Below are 21,619 nucleotides of genomic sequence, written 5' to 3' on the forward strand. Positions count from 1 at the left end.
AATGGTCTTAATCTGGAGATTGAAGGGAGGTCAGGTTCACATTTGTACTCTTTCAAATCCTTCTCTAGCTAACAATGCTGAAGGAGTGTTGCATATTTGCCAAGAAGAGCTGAGGAGAATTTACCAAATTACTGATGTAGGTGTCTTTTCTTCCTTTCTTCCTTTCTTCCTTTCTTCCTTTCCCTCTTTCTAATAGTGGAAACTCCACCTCCACCTTACCATGCCAGAGAAACTTCAGGAAACCAAAATGGGCGGTCAATGGATGCAATAGCTGAAAGTCAACTAGTGCTGTCTTTGCCCCATGGAGGTAAATCTGCCGATGGAGAAACTGAAAGTAAATAACTATTTGTACTATTTTTGAAAGAGAATTTGTTAAGCAAAAATTATTAGTTAAACGTCCAGTGTTCTGTAGCAATAGGTTTCAGACAATTTTAACGCTAAGGCAGGGTACTAGGTCCATCAGTTGGCTAGCAGAATAGGATGATTTAAGAATTCAGTGACTTAGGTGGGGAGTTACAGAGTTTAGACTCTACTTGCATGCATGAGCCGTCAGCTGCTACAGTTAGAAATAATTAAAGCAAACATTATTTTCTAGGCTGTAAAAGCAAAAATACCAAATCAAGGATGGGGAGGCTATAAAATGCAAAAGAGCACCATCAATATCAGAAATGATTTCTTTATCACCTACAGTTCTGGGTTTCATGCACTTCAGAGCTTTATGTTTAAAACCTTCTTATTTCCAAATTTGTTTTGATGTTACATTATTGCCTGGCTAGAAGATAAAAGGATATGTTGTAGTGAAGCAGCAAGAGATCTTTACAGAAGGCCAAACTCTTTATCCTCATATAAGCATGCTTTAGGGAGGGAGGGCATGGATGGCCAGAATAGAAGGGACTGGGATCCTCTCTCTTTGCTCCCCTCAAAGCAACTTCTTGGCCTCTCCAGCACGGTCTCTGCTAGCTCCAGGCTAGTAGTGTCAGGTGATGCTGCTCCTCCACCATTCAAAGCCCACTGCTGCAGAGCAGAATGGGGAAATGGGGTTCCTCTGCTGGGTTTTCTTTTGACTTTCTCCTACTGCAGAGGAAAAATCACCATTGTCCCTGTAGTCCAGCATATTGCAGTCCTACACAAATGTCCTTTTCTACATGAGGGCTGAACACCACACACACATATGCACATTAAAAAATAATGCCCACCTTCCGAAACAGCGATGAACATCTATGTATCAGAGAACTGGAGAAGAAAAATGAGGATAAAGGTGCTAATAACAAATGGATACATAGAATGGTCAGATAATAAGTAGTTTTCAGGCACCAGTGTTTTTAAATAAATAGCCCAGAGACTTTAATCTCTTTACCACCTTTTACTGTCCCTGATCATTGGTCTAGTGAATCTTAGCTGGAAGTTTATTAGAGGTTACTCATAAAGGTGCTCTGGGGGCAGGCGGTCTCACATGTCTGTGGTAGGCAGGCAAGATAAGGTTTCCCACTAATTCCTGTAGAACAAATGAGGCTGAGAGATTCTCTTATGTTATTGAGTCTTTCTTTGTCTTTGAGTTAGAAAACCTGGGCAGGGGTAGTTCCAAAATAAATGGCCTTGCTGACACTTGCTGACATTGCTGCCTACAATCCCACATGGAAGCAGAAAGCCCAGAAGCATGCAAAAAATGGGGAAGGGGGGGAGGGAGCGGGGAAGTGATTGATTACTTCTGAACATCAGCATTTGGTATCAGGCTGAAGGCTTGGCTCAGTTTTGACTTGCTTTGAGCCCATCTGTCATCCTTAGCTCCTTCTGGTGTGCAGAGCAGATGTATCCCTTACTATTTTCAGTGCAGTGATGGGGCTCCAGTTCAGCAAAGAATGTCAGCATGTGCTTAATTTAATGTGTTAGAGTTATCACTTTTAAGAACAAGTGGGACTCCTTAGAGGCTTAAAGTTAAGCTGATGCACCAGGCCTTTGCACATTTGGGGCTCCCGTCATAAAATGATGAAGAGGCAGAAGCTGCTGTCGAGATAAAGCCTGACAGAAGTGACTATTTTAGATGAAGATCCCCGGGGAGCGGGGAGGAAGGGAAGGAGGAAAGGAGACAGAGGCAGAGAATGATTGTTTGAAAAAGTATTACTGAGACCTAAGCGGCTGATTCATTTTATTCCCTACAGACTTTCGCCCTGTTTGCTATGAGGAACCCCAGCACTGGTGCTCAGTGGCCTACTATGAACTCAACAATCGGGTGGGGGAGACTTTCCAGGCTTCCTCTCGAAGTATCCTTATAGATGGATTTACAGACCCCTCAAATAACAGAAACAGGTTCTGCCTAGGACTGCTCTCAAATGTAAACCGCAACTCTACTATAGAAAACACCAGGAGACACATAGGAAAAGGTAAGAGGAAATCCCTCCTTCCTGGGAATATTCAGAGCTGGAAAGAACTGTTCATTACATTAATAGATGGAGCTGATTTGTCAGATGTGCATGTCTAAAAACCAAAGCTCTGAGCTTACTTCTGAAATAGAAGAAAAGCAGCTGATTCTTTTCTGACTGGATGATAATCAGCAGAGCGGCTTCTTACAAAAGCTATTTACTTGGCCAGTGAAGAGAAAAATGTTGTTTATAGTTGTATGTTCTAATTTAGCAGTATGTATTTTCATTTTATTTATTAGGGCTTCTGGCAACTGGGAATATTGCCATTGAAATGCCACTAAAAGGATAATTGCTGGTGCCTCAGGGCTGGTTCTCCAACCACCAAATAACAAAGGGAGATGGATGAAACACTTTGTAGTTGAGTTATTTAGCTGAAGAACCCTACAAGAGTTGCTTTGTAGCTTTTTTGCCCTAGCAACTTAAGAACATCAGTCCAATCTGATTCTCTGCCTCATCAGCTTCTAGCTAGTAAAACTAAATCTTGGATTCTCCTTCAAGCAGTTCTCCTGGTATGCTCCACATCTGATTGGCACACACTGTGCACACAGGATCATGTGCTACTGGCAACAAGTATGTTGAGACCACATCTGAACGTGCATGGCTACACACACTCCATCCCACCTCACTAAGGCTGTGTAAGCCCTGATATTCTCCCAGAACTTCATATTGTTTGTGGTAGTGAGTCAGAAGCTCCGTACCGGCCACTTCTCTGTGCAGATGAAGTGTTGCCTATTCTGGTATATCCAGTCTAGACTTACTATCTTGCCAAGGCAGCCTCCCACCAGCAGCTGCCTGGGAATGGATTTCCCACTGGGCTAATTAACTCTAATTGTTCCACTCCTATTATCTTGTCAACCTCACCTCATTTCCCAGGCCTAGAGCAGTATTTTAATTGGCTCTTGATGGTCTAGTGTTGAGTGACTGAATATGAGGAAGGTCTGAGACAAATGTGACATGGTTTTTACAAACAGCAGTGAACCTGAAGGCCAGTGCAGGAGGTGCTGCACTTAGCAGAAGATGCTCTGCTTAGCTCTTGCTTTGTTCTCCAGCAAGGTGAACACTTCTGGTACAAATGTATTCTGTGAAGTGAGTGTGATGCTACAAATGTCTGCCATAGTAGTTTGTTGTGAGCAGTGTAAATGAGTTATCCATCTCGTCCTGACTTATGCAGAAAATAAGGCAAAGTTTCCCTATGAGTATTCGCTCTCAGACGAGTGTAGATCAAAGCTGAGCCCAGCCTGCATTAAATGACAAAAGGTCTCAGTCAAAGTTGTCATCTGAGGATGTTACGTCCTGTAAATTTCTGCCCCCAAAATGAAAGGACAGGAAGAAATGAGATACATGCTAATGATTCTCATGCATTTAAATCTGAAGATCTGTCTTCATTGATTAAAAGTCCTTTTATGCTAGGAATCTGCCCAAGGGAAGGGAGCAGGTTGCCCAGTGAGGAGCTTAGTATATCTGAGATCCTTAATTTTACTGCTCTTCCCTGTTTATGCAAATCTTAAAAAAACATGTTCAAGTGGAATAGAAATGGCACCAGTACAGGCCTGCAGAAGAAAGCAGAGCAGCTCCAAAACTGTGTAGTTCAAAGGCATGCTGGACGGATGAAAGCTACTGAAATGGATACAATTGTCACATGTTAACAGGGGGAAAAAGAGTGAGTAAACAAGATTAGCTCAGTAGGATAAGGATATGCGATTGAATTGTCATCTAGTGTATCAGCGTGAAATGGTTTCCTGGAAATACCACATCAAAGCTAAAAACAATCCAGAACACAATGCAACTTCTACTAGTAGTTGGACCTGTTTCAGCAGTCAGACTTCAAGGACAAAAAGGGGACTTCTGGTCAAAAAGATGAGGAAACCGGGAGACTGCTGAATCTCCAAATTCTGTAGAGAGCGATGAAATCCCATTGAAGTATATGGACCCTTGATTTGATCTTCTACAAGTATTCAGCTACTTGGTTTCCTTGACAGTGCTAGTCTCCAGTGAATGAATAGCAGAAGACTGGAAACACACACTTGCATTTCACTGCCGCTGTATTTATTGCTTTTAAAAAGTCCACAAGGAAAAAGAAAACTGTAACCTGTGCTTTCAGAAGTGGCTTTGGTGCTTTTGTTATTGTGGTACACCGTTTGGGTAGTGCCTTTGAAAGCATTCAGTTTTTTTCAGAAGCTGGGTTCTCAAAACGTTCTGAAAATCCAGCACCTTAAAGCTTCTCACATTAGCACCCTAAATCAGTAGTCACATCTCTAGATTTGAAAAGTGGCAAATATTTGTGTCCTTATTCTTCTCCTCCTACTCTGCGTTCTCACTTAACCTGCTTATTTCAGGAATTAATACGGACTCCATCAAGGTCACCCAGGAAGACTTAACTTTCTTATCCTTCACTTTTTCCCCCTTTTACGAAAGGGAAAGGAGACACAGGTCAAGTAATAGCAGTCACAATGTAAAACACCACATAACCATCTGGAGCGGTTGGACTATTGCTGATGACTGGTCTGATGGAGCTGTAGTTTCACTCATGTTCCCAGTGCAGTACGAGCTCGGGCTGGGAGCCACACCCCACCGTCACTCAGATCTAACGTGAGATCTCGTGGGTGCACAGAGGTAGAAGTCAAGTGATGGCTTGAAGACACACTTTAAGGTTCTTGTCTGAGTCACTCTGGAAGTCATATGGGAGAGCATATTTTTCCCAGATCCCTTTCCCACTTAACCTGCATTTCCCCAAGCCTTTCCCATTTCTGTTGAGAGGCTGGTTTTGTTTTAAGGGTATGCTGCTGCCCCTTGCTGTCATGACCACAGAGGCATGAACAGAGACTGGGAATAGGTAGCCAATCTTTTTGATATGAAAGACAAAAGGGAAAAAAAACAAATTAACGCTGAATTATTAAAGCATAGTTATCACTAGCTTTGCAGACAGTCCGCTTAGACTCTGTGTATGTATGTGTGCATTTATATGTAAGGCTTTGAGCTCTGTACCTGGGAATAAAGAGAAGGATTTTATTTTTATTTATTGGTGGTTTATATGAGAACAAAGAACTGAATTCTTCCACCTCTGTTGACCGCAGGAGTGGTTCATCTCACCTAACTCTAACCATGGGAAGGTTAAATGCATAGGCATCTTCAGAGCATGACTCGGCCCCTTTCAGGGTGTGGTTTCATGCTCACTTCTAAGCAGTCTAAGTCCCCATTGCCACTCTTGCACTGATGAAGATTTCACTCTGAATATCTTAGTTTTCATTTGGTTCAGCTCCCTTATCTGGGTGGCTGCCTGGCCCTCAAGCATTGCTGCGTTCATGAGTGCAGGTGTGGAAAGAAGCAGCAGGGGCAGGAAAAGAGAGCTTTTTCAGCACCAGCACAGACTTAGATCAGATTAGGCTGACAGTAAGCCTGCACTCTTCTAAGATGGATGGAGTGAATCATCTGGTGGCAGTATCTCTTGTCATCTGTCAGCTAGAGAAGAAGTCTACACACTTTGCTCACAGTAGATCCCTAACTTGAAGGTTGCTGAATTTAGCTGAGATAAATCCCTCAGCAATTTATGTACGTTTTTGTGGAGGCAGTCATCCAGAGAGCAGTCCGAGTCCTTGAATGGATAGAAGTGTTTCCATCTTTATTTCCCCAAGGCATGGTAAAAATATGGGAGTTAGTGTTGGTAAGTCACCCAGACACTGAAAAGTCCACAAGAAAATCGGTCATTTTCTTGTAAAGTGTTGCTTTGAACAGGACCTGGTAAGTCAGGGCCATGCAAACGCAAATACACAGTTCTGATGTGGTGGATAAAACAAAATACAGAAAAGTTGTTTTTAAGTGCTCATCAGACCATGTTTGAGCTACATGAGATAGGATCACGTATTAAGAAATAGCGTGCAATGAGTTGGGTCTTGGTGGGAGTGCATATACTCAACAAGGAAAACAGATTTGGATGTGTAATGCATAACAGAATTGCCAGTTCTTTGACAGTTTTGATTCATGCTTTGTATATATTTCACATATGTCTGACATATATGTGTATGTGCATGGTTGTGTGTCAAAAAGTACCATGCCGGTGTATTAAAGAAGTATGGCAACTTTCATTGAGAAACAAAGCAGAACATCACATGCCAAGACTTTTTTCTCCTGTGCCAATATTTTGAAATAACATTTTTGAAAATTTCCTCTTAATGTTTGTGGGTCCATTTTGTAGATATGTAGATATTCACAAATTTTACCATCCTTTAAAAGGCAATGTGCAGGCACTGCATGCCTGGAATGATCCTGGGCTTGTATGTGCACACAAGTTAAAATAGTCAAAGAATTACTGGCATAAAGCAATCTTGTGAACAACGGAGAAGTAATACTTGTGTTTTTTTCCTTTTTGAGGTGTTCATCTTTACTACGTCGGTGGAGAGGTTTACGCTGAATGTGTGAGTGACAGCAGCATTTTTGTGCAGAGCCGCAATTGTAACTATCAGCATGGTTTCCACCCAGCCACTGTCTGCAAGATCCCTAGTGGCTGCAGCCTCAAGATCTTCAACAACCAGCTCTTTGCCCAGCTTCTTGCCCAGTCAGTCCATCATGGTTTTGAAGTGGTGTATGAGCTGACCAAGATGTGCACTATTCGGATGAGCTTTGTTAAAGTAAGGATGCTTTGTCTTCTCTTGCATTTCTGAAAAGGTGAATCCTGTCACTTGCTAACTTGGGTGCAAAACTAGACTTTATAAAATCCCTCCCAAGTGGGGATTTAAACATCCAAGCTGCAAATAGCAATTCAGACTGCCTGTTTTCCAGCATTGCCTTAAACTTTTAAGGTGCTTAAAATTAGTAGATGCTTCTGTGGTCAACCTGGAAATTTCCTGGAGTCCAAAATTTAAGTATTCCATAGGCTCATGTGGAAAACGAGCAGAGATTGAATGGTGGTGTTGCATTGATTGCCTAAAACTTCAATTTAGATGGGCTTAGCATGTAATGTTGCAGCACATACCTTAGACACTTTGTGAGCCATCCCATTGTTATTAGTTTGCGGCAGAGCTTGGAGCAGCCACAAATCTTATGCCACTAGCCAATTTACAATCTTAACATTACTACAGACTGGCATGTATGGTCTCAGCCAAGAAACACTGGGTCCTCCTTCAGCCTATTGGGGATTTACATTGTTTGCCACCTTTCTGCTCCCTGGCAAAAGATTGTGTTAATTGCTGTTGACATTCACAGTGGCCAGCCCCACTGCCAGAAAGGGTCCTTACTAGCAGAATACAAAACTCAAAAGAACCACTGACCTTCCCTCTGTTATTTGAAAGAGAGAGTAGGCCACCAAAGCTATTACTGTTTCCATGTCTTTGACCCTTTGCAGTCACTGGTGGGTGTGCAAGGTATCAGTCTTTGTGGGAGTTTCTTAAATCTTCTGAATGCCCCTCTCTCCAAAATGACATTTCTTGACTCCTTTTAGAACTAACAATATACTTTTGGTAATTGTAGTGGCTTCTAAAAGAATGGTGAGTATTTCAAGACTGCTTATTCTACAAATGCGCTAGACTGACTTCCTACAGTGCTGCTGGAGAGAGCTAGGCAGCAATATTCAGCCTGCATACTAGAGAAGTTGCATCATTAGAGGCACATTAGTCCTGTTTAGGCACTCTAAGAAGTGGCTTTAGTGTGGCCTTCTATGTCTTGCAGATTTGGTTGTATACAAATGACTGAATCAAGCTGACTGAATTCACATCTAAGATACTACAAAACTGCTTAAGGCTCAAGCCCAGCTTCCCTACATCTTGCAAAGCGGAAGAGTTCAGACCCAGGCAGCTTTCTGGCTCTTTCTAACTGTCCTTGAGGACCTATCCTCTTAACTTTTTGAGAGCATTAAGAATGCCCTGTAATTTTTCCTGGGAGTCCAAGCCAAAATTTCCCTGCCCATGACCTGCTCTATTGTTTTGGTCTTGGGAAGGAACTGACATCTTGTTCACACACAAGCATTAGGGGGAAAAAAGAAAGCAATAAACCCAACAGACAGCATTTTCTTTAATGAAAGACATGAATGGGTATGTTGTTTGTAAAGGCAGTGTAGCCAGTTACGCAATATTTTCATTATCTCAGCAACTCAGGGGCAGTCTCTTTGATGTGTTATCTGCCTCCAAGCCCAGCATGCAGCAAAAGCGGTAGTGTCGGTGCACTAAGTAACACTACTGCCATATTATCATCTTGCTTTGTTGAAACAATGGCAGCCACGATAGTGCCGCAGGCATCAGAAGACCAATGCAAGAAGGAGGTATTTCAAACCCTTTCCCATGACCTTTGGAAAGTGGCTATGCAAATCTCACCTAGGTTCTTTCTTCCCAGCCTGTAAAAACCCTTTCCTGTACTCAGTTTTCCCAAATTATTTCTCTCCCAAGATGTGAGTCCTGGTGTGTTCAGTGCAGGAACAGGAGTGCCGCTGGGGTGTTGGGAGGTGCAGTGGACAGAGGATAGTGTGGCCCTGCAGAGGCCCAGGCACAGGGTAGTCCTGTGCTTCTCCCCTGATTCATGACCCACACACCAGTTGCTACTGGTCCCTTATAGGTCACAGGACAAGATGAGCTAAAGTGCTGGAGACCCTGCTGCCTCCACTATGAATGTATGAGCTACCACCAGGGAGGGAGAAACTTGCCAGGAGTGTGTCGTTTTCTGGAGACAGGGCACAGGACAGAGGGAAAAGATATTCCTGTCCACTCTCTCCTGGTATGCCCATGGAGAAGCTGCAGGGAGCAAACATAAATTCAGATAAACATGAATGTGTTAGCAGAGACAGCAGAGGCCACTAAGGAACAATTTTTATCCATGGAGTGTCGTGGATAAACCTAGCAAGCAGGTTGGCTGTTGCCTCCTCTCCACAGGTGCGGCAGCTAAAGCACAGTGCAGAGAGACGGAGTTAAGTCCTGAACCCAGACCCTCACTCCCACAGCAATCTGCTTCCTCTTAGGCCACATTCCTCTTCATCTCAGCATGAAGGGAACGACACAGCAGGCTTGGCCACTTCCCAGTGTGAGGAAGCGCACGGCTTTGGGACATGGCTAAGCACCTGGCTGCAGAGGGCTGTTGCCTGCACAAAGTGGGAAAGACGGGCAGTACTAGCAGGGTTGTTGAAATCATCTCCCCCATGCCATAAGGTTCATTTCTGGACTCCTCATGTGGTTATTGGTATCCTCTATCCTCTTCCCACCGTCTGCACAAAACAACAACACAGCTCTGCAAATTGTTCTCATTTTATTCCTCGTTAAGAGAACTCCACCTCTGAATTCATTTCAGTCCCAGGGATGAAGGACTCTACCTGCGACCTAGGGAGGGCCTCAATTTACAGGCCAAAGACATAGGTGAGTCCTGCCCTCATGGCATTTAACTGCGAGGAGGTCCAGTCCGGGCATGTGTTGGAAACACGGGCAGCTGGGCTGAAGGGAAGGCTGCTGTCTGTGTTTCGGAGCTGCCAGCAGAGGGAGATGGCCAGCCACCTAAAGATGCTGGCAATCTGACAGACAGCTTGCCGCAATGACTGCTAACTTTTGCCTACACCAAACTCCTCAAAATTACGCAGGTTGCATTTGCAACCTGTAATTCCTTTTCCTCAGATTTTCCATCCTGCCAGTCAGAGGAGATGCACCACTTCCTTCGATGCTTGTCTTTCTGGCCATGTGTCTTCACTGCAGCTGATCATTAACACCCTTAAACTCAGAAGCCCAATTGCACTGATTTAAAGATTGGGGGCTTTATGCGAACGTTTCCAGAACATTAAGGTGCCTAAAAATATAGGCATTTTCTAGTGTCATAAGTGCTCTGCAGGTCAGAAAAATGTTGCCTGATTAAAAGTACTCTTTGGGCTTTGGTGGGCCTATATATTAGTCTTCTGCTCCCTGCCCCCTGTTATCTATTAAATAGTAATGGATTTTATCCAGACCATTTATTACAGCATCCAGTTTTAGTATTGTTCCTGGTTTTGCACCTGACTGTCTAGAAAACTGGATTCTAGCAACCTCAGTACTCTCAACTGTTCAGCACGCTCTCTAATTTAGGTACCTTTGGCAGGCATCAGTTTTAATATATCTCCGTGTACTTTTTCACAACAAAAATGTCAACCCTCCTGACGAGCACAGTGACAGCTAAAGCCCAACTTCTCTGATCGGTGGCCCACAGATTATGAGCCTCATCCTGCAGTAAGACAACATTTTACATGTCGTCCAGTGGAAATCTGAGTTCTATTTCAGTAAGAGAGGCTATTAGCTGTAAGGCTTTGGGCTGTTAATTGAATCTATTGCATTGCTGTGAAATTAGCTACTCACAGAGTGTGATACTGTGCGCAAGCACTGTGAGTCCACTTCTGTATTTGAGGTGAAGTAAGGAGAGCAGAAACTCTGTTGGCTTTGATGGTGAATGTTATGATTTCTTTTCTGTAGTCCTATGCTCACAGAAACATCAGTTATCTGGCTAATCAAGTCCCATCACACATTGCTACCCCATCACACTGTTCTGAGAATTCACATGGGTGGCTAGAATTAATATGTCCAGCCAAAACCGTGGCAGGGTGGCTGCCTGCTTAACAAGCAGACATTGTGCTGCCTTGAGGTGGGGGAGCTTCCGTTTCTCTTTTCTCCCTGCCAGCACCACATGCCCATCTTCTGACAGACGCTCCATATCCCTTATCTCCCAGAAAGAGCTGGAGAAGTTGTTCCAGGACTTCCCACAGCACAGATCCAAAATCCAGAAACCCCCACCGGAAGAAGGGACATGTTCAAAGATAGAAAAATTATGGACGATGTCTGTACCTAAGCTGAGTTTAAGTTAATGGGGACATGGTGAACCAGGCTGGAGGTTTCCAAAGACTTGGATAAATACGTAGAACTTCTAGAGGAACAGACTCGTAGGATACATCTCTACCAATGAATGAAGTAGTACCCAGCACCATTCCCAAGTCCTACTAAAGTGCTGGCAGGGCCTGACATGCTTTTCGTCTGTGCCAGACTTATCTGCGCATGGCTCTGGGGTTAAAACAGTAGAGACCAGTCCCAATAGGCTGTTTGCTGGCAGCCACCCTCTTTTTGAAGTTAGAAAATTTTCCAGGCTCAGAAACAGTTGGTCAGTTGGTCTCAGCAGCTGGAAATGTTGCTGAGCATATTTAATTAACTACTGTAGGTTCACCCTTAGTGTCCCTGTTAACTATGATAACAATAACCTTAAAAAAGAGCAACACATTTCGAGCAAAAATTCTCCTTGGGACAAAGCATTAAACCTTGGTAACTTGGATGATGGGCTACCTGGAGTAGTGCTAGGCCATAAGCACTGGAGTTGTGGTTTAACATTTTTTAAAAAGACTCACTCTTTGGTCCTTTGATATTTTTGTAGGGCTGGGGAGCAGAGTATCATCGCCAAGATGTTACAAGCACACCCTGCTGGATTGAGATCCACCTGCACGGACCATTGCAATGGCTGGACAAGGTGCTGACACAGATGGGCTCACCTCATAACCCCATCTCCTCAGTCTCTTAAGAATCATCTCTCGAACTCCCTTAGGACGGATGCTATTGCAGGCAGTGGCTTATAGAATTTCCAGTGAACAGAAGCTTCTATATGTAGATGTATGTACATGTAAATATATCTATACATAGTCTACTCTCCTATTTTTTTCATGCTATGTTTTATGGTTTCTAGCTACTCTGATGCCAGTACAATAAGTTTAGGAATTCAGGAATAGCATATCTGTTCTCCAGTACAAAATAAGCCAAATTCCTGCAAAAGTGTCGAACGTTTCCTGTGAGCGCCTTCACTTGCCAGCCAAGCCAGTAAAAGGTGGGAATTCTCAGCACTTACGTGCGGATTCAGAAACCTGGCTGTAGCTGTTCCTAGTAGGTGAAATTCACCCTTCTGCAGACAACCAAATTCAGATCTCTGTACCACGTATATATTTTACAACTTAATTTCAGGTCTAAAAGAGAACCTTAAGTGATGCACAGGACTTATGTATAAAGATGACTTTTATCCAGTGAATTGAAGGACTAAACAGCAATTCCAGTCTGTCTCCCTGCTGCAGAGCATGATGGGACAACAGATCCTCTGAGGAGCTGAGACACCCCTGTCTCCCATAGGATTTGGCAGGAGGACAGAGCCCTCAGGATGCATTCAGCACTGGAGCCTTATCAGAGCATTTTGGACAAATCTAAGTAGTCTGATACTGTTGACACAGTAGCGTATGGTACTGCTGCACTGAAATACAACAAGCTCCTAAAAAAAAAAAAGAAAATCTGAAATATATACATATGATGTGTTTAAAAATTAATTAACTTCCAGTGCTTTTTTGCAAAGTACATACATACTTGCATATGTATCTGGCATGTAAAATGAATCCTATCCATTATACAGTATTGATGTAGTTTGTTTTAAAGTTAGGACTATCTGTAGTTAGACTACTGTGCTGATACCAAGGGTACATCTAAAAGGGACTTGAACTGTGATTCAGAAAAGGGAAAGGAAGTGTGCATTGAAGAACTGAATAATTAGTTTATCATCTATCTTGTGAGAGTCTCTGTATTGGGAACAGGGCAGAACAAGGAGCCCCACACTCATATGGTGCAAGCAGGAGGAGGTGGAAGTCAGTCATGTCTATGCTTTGAGCTGTACCAGTTCTGAGGATCTGAGTGCAACAATTGGGTTTGACGCAGAGGGGTTCCTGGCCAGTGACTTTGTACATCCCCATGGATGGTTTCTCACCTTAGATAGATTTCATCATTTACAGTGTCTTTGCCTTGCGGGTAGAGGATGGTGAGGCAGTGTAAGCCACAAACAAGTGAAGAATGAACTGATGCGCAAAACCTTTTTAAAAGCTCCTTGTCTGTGATCCTCCTGTAAGCAGGAGAACCTTTTGCCCATACTCTCAGCTGCAGAGCCAGCCTTACAAAATGCTGTTCACCTGAAAACCTTCTCTGAGGGGACAGCTGAAACACCATTATATGTTCATGGTCTCTACACCTTGCTGAAAGAGTAGGGGATTATTTTTTTACAGGAATAGCAACCCATCTAAAATTGTTTTGCTTTAAGGGCCAGAAAGAATGACAACTTCTCAAATCTCAGTCTTAGAACACACAAGAAATATACCCAGAAAAAAAAATATTTAACAGAATGTTGTTTTCTTTTCTTCTCACACAATATCTGGTGCTACACATTTTACTGCATAATTACAAGAGCATATCTGAAATCTTCAGGTACATCACATATGCTAACTAAATACAACATTCATTGGAAAGACTTTTCATGTCTTTCAGAAGCTACGTAATACCTGTCATGAGGTGGTAATTAAAAACAGAGCAGAAGAATCAGTAAACTAGCAGAGTTACTTCCCTTGTACACACCTTCAACTGCCTCCAGCATTGTTAGGACAGAGAATCATAAATGATCATTAAATTAGAGCAGTAATGGAAAATTTTGTAGGAAATGTATACACATGACGAGTTCTATTCTGTCACCATTTGACATCCGAAGTTTCACTGTGGGATAGGAAAAGCTTTACAGCCTCCTGCCACAGTGAAATCGGGTAGTAATGTTACACAGAAATTCCAGGCATGCCATTTACTGCTTAGCAGACTTGAGGGATATTGGTTTGGAAACAGACATTTTCCTCCATTCCCTCAGTGACACCTTACTGATATGTTGGTAATGTGTTTTTTTTTTTTTTTTAGAATGTTGACTGTGCATTTGCTTCAACAATTTCTCATATGCTTTTCATATTACTTTTCCTTTTTCTTTCCTGGTAGCTGGAGACAGAGAAAACTGACCTCCCCTATCCAGATCTAGTTCTGTCCTTTATCCTAGACTCTTCTTTGCCTTTTAGGCTTCAGCTAAGAGACAGAAACTGAAAGTTCCTTCCCTTCTGCTATAGGAAGGAGCCTAAGGGTTGTTTTCAGACATTTCTAATATTTTCATCTTCTTCACAGAGAGCAAAGGTGTCCTCACAGGTGCACCAGCTCTTTGACAAATCTAGAACTCAGTTTCTGGTTGTTGCTTCAGAGGAAAAATCGACAGTCAGTGAAGCGAAATAAGTATTTCTAATGCATCTTTCATTTCATCATAAGGTAGATAATTCAATTAGGTAAAATATATTGCCCTCTGAGCATGCTTATGTCTTCCCAACAACTAGAAGGGAAACTCAGGGTCACTAGCTCAGATGTGGACTGCTACATTGGACATATTCAAAAATAGGTGAGATGAGTCCTGGGAGAGATGTAGTGGCGTTGACAACCTGGTAATGATGCTTGCACGGTATGTAAGTGTTGTTTAAATAGGAGAAGATAGATTCAGAGCAGCTTTTCGTTTTCTGTATTTCTTCTCTTGTGGTAATCCTCATACAAATAGCTCTTTTGGCTTAAATGACTCCATGCATGCATCTCATTAAAGATAGTCACCTTAGTTGCCTTTAAAAGTAAGTAAAGACAGGCATTTCTGAAACGCGATTCTTCTGACCTAGTGTGTACATTAGGATAAGATGATTCATTCAACCAACTATTTGCCGAAAGTTGGATCAAAGCACCTAATTCTGGGCAATTAAAGCCAACAGCCATCTTGGTGCTGTTAACCTGTAAGAGGGCTGTCAGCACTGTATGGACTACCTCCAGTTTTGGTGGCTTCTGTAGGCTTTAGTCTCACCAGGCCAGCACCATTTTATGAGCACCATGCATCAGCAGGCAGAGTTTGACCAGCCAGTGGCCTAAAGCACATTTCATCTTGGTACTCAGATCACTTGTTTTCTTATTAAGCAGTCTAGAGTAGACGATTGCTTAATTGTTGCCAGTTCTTCAGCAGCAGCAGTGTTAATGTGTCATTTGCATCCAGAGGTGACTGAAGCAAGTCTGGTACACTGCCCGAAGCCATTCAGTGGTACTGTTGCTCTGACTGCTCAGAGCATGGGACTGCTCAGAGGTTATGGGACTGCTCAGTCCCATAATCTCATACCGTAGTAGACAACCAGGTATGTTATAGCAATGACTGTAGCATTTTTGTGTGTTAGTGGAGAGCATGTGTTTTGCCTCCCCATCAAACCCTTCCTCATAGACAACCCACCTAGCTATGCCTGACAGTGTTTTTACCCACAGCATGTCCAGGTAGGCCCGTGTGCTTTGAAGACAAAGATTCAGCTGAGTTTTCACAAGAAGAGAAGAGCTCTTACGTATCAGCAATATGAAGGGGAACCATGGCCCCAAGTAACGTCAACGGGTGTCAAGGAAATTCCTTCAGTGTCTCGAGCAGGTGTACTAAATCAAGACTGTCAAGGCCCCCAGCAGCCCTCTCTAAGTACTTCCTGCTTTGAGTAGGGCATCAGACTAGATGCCCTCCAGAGGTCCCTTTCGACTTACATTATTCTATGGTTCTACACAGAGATTCAATAATAACAGGTTGCCACAGGCAGGAGCTGTCTATTAGTAGAGACAGTTTCAGGCTGAAACATAAACATCCTCAGCTATTTCTACATGAGTTCAGTGCAGGGTAGAGTTACTAGATACTAGTATTCTCTCAGGATAAAATCAGCACTGTAAACATCTCTCACTGTAAACATCATCTCCACTGCCCAACTCTTAAAATGGAGAAAGTCAGGGATTTGTGACTGTAGCTTTATCTGATCTGCCTTCGTTCTTCCTGGCATGAAACACTCATCTTTTTGTCTTTAAGCTCAGAAATTCTCACCAGTGACTACTGAGGTTTAAAAGCCCCTGGATTTACAGAGGCAACTAAGGCAGAGACTCCATCTGCTTCTTAGTTGGCTAAAATCATTTATAAAGAAGCTTGATGAAATGTAGTGGACTTTGGAGGGTCTCAAGCCAATTTTCTTGGCTTATTAGGGACTTCCCTGCTGCAGTTATAGCTTTCAAGAGTGCTTGAGCGCTACATGGTCAAGCCAATGCAGGAAGGAAACATTACATCCTATTTACTATTCACCTCTCCTCCCAACGTCACATAACCTAGCTTAGTAAAACCAGAAACAGACACAATAATGAAAGATTAGTAAGTCATAGGGTAAATTAATTAAATATAATTTTCAAAGTTGAGAAGTGCTGCCCAGAATATAGATTTATACCAACAATTAGAAAGGTACTGAATATGACCTGTGGTCTCCAAGGAAAAGGAAAGCGCTCCTTGCTTTGGAGGACCCTGGGAAACAGGCTACTACTTGAACATCTGAACCCAAGCCCTTATGGGTGAGTGGAAAGTCCGCTGAAGGGGTTTAGAAGGTTTTACAGAGGACTTACAGTTCACAGTTGGTTTTTTTAGCCACAGATGTACTGACACGGTGAAGGGACGGAGGAGAGGGGGAACATGACTAGATATGCTCAGCTGTCAACCCTGGAAGTATCAAGGCAAAACGTGCTTAGGCAACCATTGTGCTCCCTGCTGTTTGTTACAGTCGCACCTAAACAAATCTTCAGGACCTGTTTCAGGAGCAGCTTGGAGTGTCATATGCCTTGATCTGGTGCTTCCTATTCGTACTGCCTGGCTGAGGGTGCCAGCCACCTGATAAGCCATGAGGCGTGTTAAGGCAAATGGTGTCCCACGTGATCCAAGCGGTAGGCTCTGATTGCATCTGGGAGTGTCTTGCAAGATCACTCTCTGCCTCGCCACAGGACTGATGCTGAGTTCAGCTTTGGGCATCCATTCAAGGGCAGTGCAAGCATTCCCAGTGCATGTTCCCTAAATACAATTGCAGTCAGGCCAGCAACTGCATGACTAAAGGACATATATTATATAGCGGCTACCTGGGAATTGCAAAAAAGCAACCCACTTCCTGCATAGGTGGGAGAATCTAGTGCCCTGAATCATACGGAATCAGCAGAAGCCCTCACAGCCCAAGAAAGCTGGGTCTCTTACCTACGGAATAACATTTAAAACAAGAACTAAGAATGGCAAGTGTCCCTCCCTGAGAGTCTGGAAGAGGTTAGAGACCCATCAGGCAAGAATGAGCCTAGCAGAGGTCCCATCTTGCAGGAGGGGGAGAGATTATATGAGTCTTTAAATCTGTGAACAAAATGCTTCTCAATTTGGAGGTTTCATTGCAATCACTGAAAGAGGGCTTCTTCCTGACTGCTGCTCCAGGAGTCATTTGCTCTATACCCTGCGTGGGCAGTAAGTCTTTGTTCAGCAGAGAGAAATTGCCTTGTGTCTCTAGTGCAGATAGACTCTGCGTGTCATGCACCAGCACAGCCTTTAGTTTGTATCGATCATCTACTCACAGGAAGCTCCAGGGTGGCCAGGAGCAGCCAAGAGCATAGTGCAACATCAGATCCTGTTACCTGCCCACCCTGGGGCCTCCCAAACAGCCTGCCAACAGTTTGCCCAAGGGTGCGTTTTGGTATGTTACCATACTGATGCCACACTCAGCTGCACCTGGGCCATGCTTGCAAACTTGGTGCCTGTACAGATGATGAATCTACTTTGCAGGCCTTGTCTCAAAATGCAAGGTAGACATAACCACTATGTCCTCCAGAGTCAGCTACTCTTCCACTATAGCCAATGTGAACATTTGCAGCTAATTGTGAACAGTTTTTAGATCTTCAGTTATAGTGTTTTTATTATCCATGGATGCTGCTATTTTATATTCCATGTTAGTCCTGAAATAATATTGCATATGAATAGCATAGGAAGAAATAGACCAACTAGTTAAATAATTTTAAATACAGACCTCATGAGCAAAGAAAAACTAGAAAAAAAACTTTGTAAAGTCTAACCCCTTGCACTTTCACAGTAGTGACCACATCGTCTGTTTGAAAGTGATTTTTTGATGCTACAGTGTGTGTTACGTCTTATTAATTCACAGTTATGTCCATGAGATGCTTTACAAATGAGAGAGCAAGGGAACAAACATAATGACGAGCAGAGATAATGCAACTCTAGATAAATTTTCTTCATCTGTTTGGGCAATTGGAGTCCAATTTTTAATTATTTATAATACTTTCTAAGTACAAGTTAAATGTATCACAGTATATTTTCTGCAGATAATGCAGTGTTAGCAACTTAATCTCTCATTTCAGTACTGTGTGTGCAGTTTAAATGTGGCTTAGAAGGGGGATAGTAAAGCGATGAAACAGGCCTTTTTTGTGGGGGTTAGTGAAGCCATAATCTTGCAAGGATCTACACCTTCAAGGAGCCAAAATGGTGGATTTGAGCAAGGAGTGCTTTTTTGTGTTAAGTACTAGCTATCACAATCTGGTTAAGCAGAAAAAAAACCCATAAAGAGTACCTAGAGATTTAATAGTACCACTTCTGCCTACAAACAGTTCTGTCCTCTCTTTTTCCATCACAATCATGGCAAAACTTCTTCACCATCTGGATGATGGAAGTAAGTATTATTCAGTTGCTGATATTCTGTAAAACAGTGTAGATCACTGTATAAATAGTGCTACTTGGACTCCTGCCTCTTCAGAATGAAAAATCTCAGAGATGTACTTAGTTTCAGGAGCCTGGGAGATTAGGGCAGCTCAGAATCCTCCACTCAGCCCCAGAGTACTCAGTCCCATGCCCTGAAAAATATAGCAACTGCTTATCAAGTGGACATTCTCACAAACATTCCTCCTGTTGCATTTGATTTGAGGCATCCCGAAGTCAACGTAGTTAGTCTGATGTTTGAACGATACACTTTTTAACACACTCCATTTTCTTTGGCTGGAATTATTCTATTGTAAAAGGGATTATTCATGTCTTGTGTTTTACTGTAATAAAGTTATTTCTGATTTGAGAAAACTCTTTCCCTTGTTTCCTCCACTTTTTTCTCTTTGAAGGAGATTGGCCTTAAAAAGCTCTAGGTCTCTGTCTGACTCCTAATGATTTTGGGAACAGGAGCATTTAGAAAGTCTTTATTTATACAAATAAATCTTATGCAAGAGGAACCAGCAGTTTCACTCATGAAGGGTCACAGGATGAGACAACATTTCCAGAAAAATGGGATGGTGAAGACGACAAAAAGGATTGAAAATTATAGTGACAAAAAATCGGGATGTTACAAAGTACTTTAAATGCATCCTTCATCTACTTTCCTGTAGTAGATTTGAAGATTCAAGAGGATGTTTGGCTTATTTCCAGAGACAGCACTGATCATAGCAGGCACTTAGCACTGCTTGTAAAGCACTGAGCACTGTTGCTGCCCTATAACAAGCACTAGGTGTGGACCAGTGGATTTGCACTAGTGGGAAGATTTGCAGCTATGCAGGTCCAGAACTGCTCCAGGAAAAACATAGGTATAGTAATAAACAGTACCAGTCTTTGTTATGAAAGTCAAATGTTAATCTTCCTACAATTTACTATTTGTGTTCTGTAATAGAGGAAGCAAGGAAGTAGGATGCATATGATGGCCCTGGAACCACCTGGACACCTGCTGGGTCCATACACAACCTGGGAAGCACATTTGACACTGCCTGAGCCCAGCACATCTCCCGGTGTCAGTGCCAGCCTCTACAAGGTTAATACTACAGACCATCAGAAATATAGGGTAGCTTGGCTGCGCTCTGAACATCTCTGCTTGTTAGTTCAAACGAGCACATTCAGCAGTGTCCTAACAAACACTCCCTGTATCCCTTTCCTGCCCTGGGTTGCCCCACTGTCAAAGCACACCGACTTCAATTTAGCCACATCCTTTTCCTTCAGAGAACTTCTGTTTAATGTATGGCACGTAATTTAAAGAAACTGAAGCTCATTTTTCTTAAACTAGTCGAAGAACTTACCTTGATTAAACCATTTAAATAAAATACAAATCCTTGATAGCCTGATCTAAGAATTCCCAAGCTATGGCATGTGCACCACAACAGTACTGTTAGGTGATCTGATTAAAGGCTAATCGCAGTAAACATGGGGACCCATGAGGATCAAAGGAATCACGTCAGGTGGAGGAACCCGAGTAATCCCCTGGTGAGAAGGGAGCACCTTGATTCGGCTACTGCCAAAGACCATCGGAGGGGAACGACTCAACTGTTGTCTGGGTGTGAAACCCACCCGGAAGAGTCGAGGAAGGAGGCACTCTCCCTAGAAAGCCATACAAACTACAGTGGGTTAATGCCTACTGAGGTATACAGACTTCACAGAGTCTAGTTGGAGGCCTGTAGCTAGCGGTGTCTCCCAGGGGTCAGTCCTGGGTCCAGTCTTGTTCAGTGTATCCATCGATGACCTGGAGGAAGGGACAGAGCGCGCTCTCAGCAAGTTTGCTGATGATACTACACTGGGGGGAGAGGCTAACACACCAGAAGACTGTGCTGCCCTTCAGAGGGACCTGGAGAGGCTGGAGAGCTGGGCGGAGAGGAACCTCCTGAAGTTCAACAGAGGCAAGTGCAAGGTCCTGCACCTAGGGAGGAATAACCCCATGCACCAGTACAGGCTGGGGGTTGACCTGTTGGAAAGTAGCTCTGCCGAGAAGGACCTGGGAGTGCTGGTGGACAACAAGTTAAGCATGAGGCAGCAGTGTGCCCTTGTGGCCAAGAAGGCCAATGGTCTCCTGGGGTGCATCAGGCAGAGTGTTGCCAGCAGGTGGAGGGAGGTGATCCTGCCCCTCTCCTCAGCCCTGGGGAGGCCTCACCTGCAGTCCTGTGTCCAGTTCTGGCCTCCCCAGTACAAGAGAGACGTGGCACTCCTTGAGAGAGTCCAGCGGAGGGCTACCAAGATGATGAGGGGACTGGAGCATCTCTCCTATGAAGAAAGGCTGCGAGAGCTGGGCCTGTTCAGCCTGGAGAAGAGAAGACTGAGAGGAGAGCTCATCAATATCTACAAGTATCTGAAGGGAGGATGAGGTCAGCCTCTTCTCCGTGGTGCCCAGCGACAGGACAAGAGGCAATGGGCAGAAACTGAACCACAGGAAGTTCCATCTGAACCTGAGAAAAAACTTCTTGGCTGTGAGGGTGACCAAACACTGGAAGAGGTTGCCCAGAGAGGTTGTGGAGTCTCCTTCTTTGGAGATATTCAAAACCCGTCTGGATGTGATCCTGGGAAACATGCTCTAGAGGAGCCTGCTTGGGCAGGGAGGTTAGACTAGATGATCTCCAGAGGTCCCTTCCAACCTCAACCATTCTGTGATTCTGTGAATCTGTTCTGATTACACAGATGCTCCTTGAAATTGTTGCTGCCTTTGCTCCAAAGCCTGCTGACTGAGCAGTCGCTGTTGTTTCTGTAGAAACTGGACCACTTCTGGACTTCTTAGAAGGGACTTGAAGAAAGAAAAAGTGTATTTTACA

The 21,619-nt window shown here is 43.5% G+C and overlaps 2 protein-coding genes across 16 annotated transcripts in view; one reads left to right on the plus strand and one right to left on the minus strand.

Annotated features, from left to right (window-relative positions):
• SMAD9 (SMAD family member 9) overlaps positions 1 to 18,961 on the plus strand; it is a 43,285-nt gene extending 24,324 nt beyond the window's left edge. For 5 of the 10 annotated variants that reach the window (XM_068930028.1, XM_068930029.1, XM_068930030.1 and 2 more), the window contains 4 exons: positions 197 to 334; positions 2,160 to 2,381; positions 6,789 to 7,045; positions 11,772 to 18,961. In XM_068930028.1, coding sequence (XP_068786129.1) covers positions 197 to 334; positions 2,160 to 2,381; positions 6,789 to 7,045; positions 11,772 to 11,915 — 761 coding nt within the window. In that variant the 3' untranslated portion in view covers positions 11,916 to 18,961. The remainder of the gene's footprint in view (positions 1 to 196; positions 335 to 2,159; positions 2,382 to 6,788; positions 7,046 to 11,771) is intronic. The other 5 variants (XM_068930034.1, XM_068930035.1, XM_009686467.2 and 2 more) reach the window with 2 other exon arrangements.
• RFXAP (regulatory factor X associated protein) overlaps positions 1 to 21,619 on the minus strand; it is a 49,245-nt gene that overhangs the window by 21,604 nt on the left and 6,022 nt on the right. For 4 of the 6 annotated variants that reach the window (XR_011138663.1, XR_011138664.1, XM_068930039.1 and 1 more), the window contains one exon: positions 19,243 to 21,591. The exons of the other annotated variants lie outside the window; for them this stretch is intronic. Coding sequence is in view for 1 of the 4 variants with exons in the window: in XM_068930036.1 (XP_068786137.1) it covers positions 21,481 to 21,591 (111 nt within the window). In the remaining 3 variants the exon portion in view is untranslated. Of the gene's footprint in view, positions 1 to 19,242; positions 21,592 to 21,619 lie in introns of those variants that run through there. 6 annotated transcript variants of the gene reach the window in all.

Source organism: Struthio camelus, chromosome 1, assembly GCF_040807025.1.
Source record: "Struthio camelus isolate bStrCam1 chromosome 1, bStrCam1.hap1, whole genome shotgun sequence".
NCBI classification, from domain to species: Eukaryota; Metazoa; Chordata; class Aves; order Struthioniformes; family Struthionidae; genus Struthio; species Struthio camelus.